The 3,932-nt window shown below is 31.5% G+C and overlaps 1 protein-coding gene across 5 annotated transcripts; it reads right to left on the minus strand.

Annotated features, from left to right (window-relative positions):
- Nucleotides 1-868: 868 nt before the first annotated feature.
- Nucleotides 869-3,610, minus strand: LOC111916331 (uncharacterized). 5 transcript variants are annotated; one of them, XM_042899427.2, is made up of 6 exons: nt 3,305-3,609; nt 2,673-3,038; nt 2,440-2,591; nt 2,009-2,347; nt 1,669-1,931; nt 869-1,287 (listed from the first exon to the last, which is right to left on the minus strand). In XM_042899427.2, exons 4-6 carry the CDS (start codon nt 2,236-2,238, stop codon nt 1,049-1,051), a joined length of 732 nt encoding a protein of 243 aa, XP_042755361.1. In that variant the 5' UTR covers nt 2,239-2,347; nt 2,440-2,591; nt 2,673-3,038; nt 3,305-3,609; the 3' UTR covers nt 869-1,048. The 5 variants fall into 5 exon arrangements, 4 of the variants coding, with proteins under 4 accessions (XP_042755361.1, XP_042755360.1, XP_042755362.1 ...); XR_006188455.2 differs by having other exon boundaries at nt 1,393-1,931; nt 2,673-3,609; XM_042899426.2 differs by having other exon boundaries at nt 2,449-2,591; nt 2,673-3,610.
- Between the last annotated feature and the right edge of the window lie 322 nt (nt 3,611-3,932).

Below are 3,932 nucleotides of genomic sequence, written 5' to 3' on the forward strand. Positions count from 1 at the left end.
TTTTTATATTTTATTAAATAGAAGTATAATTAAAAAATTATATGCATACGTCCTCTGGTGTATAAATATATATATGTTTGTATGATATTTTTACTACCCATGTTTCTAACAGTTATATGCATTCTTAATTTCAAAGATATATACAATTCTAGAACAATGGTGTTTGTATGCGATGAATCTACTATCGTTCAAAACAAAATGCGATGAATCTATTTTTTGATAACAAATTGAATCTAGTGTCATGCTTTCATGTCTCAGTTAGACCCCAAAGCTTTCCAGTCTTTTGTTTTGATTCACACGTGCATTGACTCCTTTAAAAATCCCACTAACTCATTTTCAAACTTCTTTTGATCTTCGTAAAATAAGCACCTTTATCGACTTATATATAAGCCCTCCTCCACTCAGACTTAGACCAACTACTGTTACCAAGCATTAAGCATTAGCTAATTAACCCACACCAACAAGATGTAATCCAAGAAAATATCATTTTCTTTTGGATACTTCATTAAACCCCAATATCTATTGTCTAACTTTCAATGAAAACGATTCCCAAGAAAATATCATTTTCAATGAAAACGATTCCCAAGTCATGGCTTTCTAATATATAAAAATAAAATATGGAGTTTTTGATCAAATGGGTGTGTTTAAAAAAAATATTTACCAAAACAGTATAATAGTCAAAATATTTATTAAAACAGTATTTTTTTTAATTTTTTTTAATAATTTAAGCTATTGTTTTAATTTTTAGTGTTTTTTAATATAATTTTTGACTTTTTTTTAACTCTTTAATATTAACTTATATAACAAAAATTACAAATATATTATATCTCATTTAATCATCATAACAAATTAATGAAATCTCAATAAATGTCCTTAATTGTAAATAAGATTAATTGATAAACAATAATGTTAGACATAGTAGATTAAAGCCAACATCAAACGTACGGTATATTTTTTGGTACAAATCCAATAACGACTTCTTACAAAAACGGAATGAAAAAATAAATATTTTTATCGATTGAAACGATTAGCTTTAATGTCTCTGCATTCACCTTGGCTTAGAGGGACATTTTTTCCGATTATGACCACTTTGCCTACAAATCCCACAAAGGTACCCATTTTTTCCTTCTTTAATGTCCATTCCATTTCGTAGTCTTGTTGAGCGAGGACGACCTTTTTTATTCCGTAAAAGCTCTAAATTTGGAAGCAATTGTCTAGATGAAGATTGTGGCCAATACGCTTCATGAGGAAGTGGGGAAAACTCGGATGCCCAAGTAGAACAATATTCTGCAATGGAGTAACATTTATGAACATATTGCCAACTATTCAAGAATAGTTTGACACATACACTCAAAACATGAGAACAAGGATATTTAAATATCTCCCACTTACCACATGTGTAAGTTTTTTTTTGTCTAAATTAACTACTTGCATATTTTTTCCTCTTTGAGTTATCAACTCAAATATATCTTTCTCTCGATTAAAAGATCTCAATGAGTGTGCACTTGCTTTTGACATCAAAACCACTTGTTTTACAACAACTTGAAGAGTATATGCATCTCCTTTAGCTTGGGCACTAGATCCTAAAGGATGCCTCACTTCAAAATAATGTACCAATCTATAGAAAGTAAGTTGGACACAAGCTATGATTGGTAAAAAAACGAGCACCTTTAAGTACACTATTAAAAAACTCTGACAAATTTGTTGTGAGAAGCCCATATCTCCTCCCACCATCATGTGCAAGTGTCAATCTATCAAGTGGATGCCTCTCTAGCCACTGTCGAGCTTGTTGATTTAGCTTCCCAATTTCTTCCATGATCGAGTTGAATTTTCGAACTTGATTCTGACTCCCGACACGATAAGCTAAAGCTTTCAATTCTGAATTACGAAACTTGTCATTAAAGTTGTTGATAAAATGTCGTAAACAATACCTATAAGAGTAAAAAAAAATAATGTTACTTATAAACAATAACTATGAAAAAAGTTATACAAAAAATATTAATAATACCTATGAAAACCACGTGGCTCTAACCATGGAGATCCATGCTCATTGACTACCTTTAGGATTCCCAAATGACGATCAGATATTAAACAAATGTCTTCACGCTCTTTCACCACATGACTCTTGATATAAGAAAGAAACCAATTCCAACTAGCATATGATTCATTTTCTACTAGCATATGATTCATTTTCTTCATCATATTCTTCTCCAATGTCATCTTCTTCATCAATTTCATTGTCACTAATTATTCCATTACTCACAACAGCAGCTTGAGAAATTGTGTAGAAATCTTCATTCTGAATCATATCCAGTAGCGGACGCAGAACATTTTCGTAGGGGTGACACTGAAAAAAATTTCCAAATAAATTTATATTAGTAGTGTCACTTGTGTTTTAAGCCGGTGCACCCAATAGAAAAAACATTAAATTTTTTTTACACTACGTGCCGGCGTCGAGCAGTGGCCCGGGACCCCTGAGGCACCACTAAGGTCCGCCACTGATCATATCTGATATGACATTAGCATGGTTCGTGTTAGGTAATAGTAATTCATTGTTCCTTTGCTCTTCTAGCACAACTTGTTCATGATTTCTGCTACAAATATTACAAAATAAGTTATTACATTCACAATAAGTAGAAACTTGTAAATCATGTAACCACAAAAGTTTATACCTAGATTCCATCTCTATGTGTTGAATTTGGTCAATGTCTTCAACCTCTAAATAGATCAATGTTACTTACTTCTTGATAGACACGAAGCACATCAAACATGATGCCAACATCATCATTATCTTTGATGGGAAGAGGAATGTATTTTACAACATTTCCAATACCAACCGATGGATATCTACAGATTAAGTTGATGCGGTGGTGTTGTTTATCAAAAGATGTAGCAAGATATATACGGTCGACCAATTCATCAAATTGTATTCTACGGTTAACATTGATTGCTCTTCTTGGAGCTTTGCTATAATTTATACCATCTTGTCCATTAGAGGTTGTCCCAACCCAATAACAAAGTATTGTAACAACCTCCATCTAATAAATGAGAACAAAACATATTTTCAATCATAAGATTGCTCCAAAATATGAATGTTGAAGCAAATAACAACCGTAAATCAAAGTAGAAATTAAATGTAGAATAACAATTGCAAATAAGCAAATTACAATTGTAAATCAAAATAGGAATCAAGTGGAATAATAGTTTGCAAATAAACAAATAATAGTTGAATGTAGTAGCAATAATAATAGGAATCAATCCAAAGTTAACTAGTTGAAATTGAAAATCAAAAGAGGAGTCAGACTTATAAGAAATCAAGCTACAACCGAGGTCGTCTATGGCCAGAAACGAAGAAATCAACCAAGAAATCAGGTCAATCAGCCAAGAAATTGGGTGGCCGTCGTGTTTTCTGCAGTGGAGTACTCGTCGGAATCTTCTGTGATGGAGGCGGATTGCCGGAATTGGAGCCACCGGCGTCGACTACGGCCGAAATCGAAGACGAGATGATAGACGCGATCGATTGAAGATGTCGATTTTGGGGATTGGGTATCGGAACGTCGACTGGTATTGGAGTCACGTTATTATGTTTTTTCTTTTTTTTTTTTTTTTTAATTTTGACCTTATATAACCCTAAAGGGTAAATATGTTTCAAACTACACTTGTTTCGTAATTAAGTTTTTATAAAACACCAGTCTTGTAAAAAAAACTCATAAAATATGTAATTAATTATTTTTTTTATTGTCTGAAGTGTTTTATATTATGAAATTTATAGAATAAGTAGCATCTTAAAATTTTAAATATTATATTTATATTGGACTCGTTTAACGTTCTCTATCAAATTTTTATTTTAATAAAGTTTGTTAAAAATACTTTAATCTTTATGTTGAATATGTTACAATTTATGTATAAAAAGGATTAATGTATTTGATGTT

Source organism: Lactuca sativa, chromosome 2 (assembly GCF_002870075.4).
Source record: "Lactuca sativa cultivar Salinas chromosome 2, Lsat_Salinas_v11, whole genome shotgun sequence".
NCBI classification, from domain to species: Eukaryota; Viridiplantae; Streptophyta; class Magnoliopsida; order Asterales; family Asteraceae; genus Lactuca; species Lactuca sativa.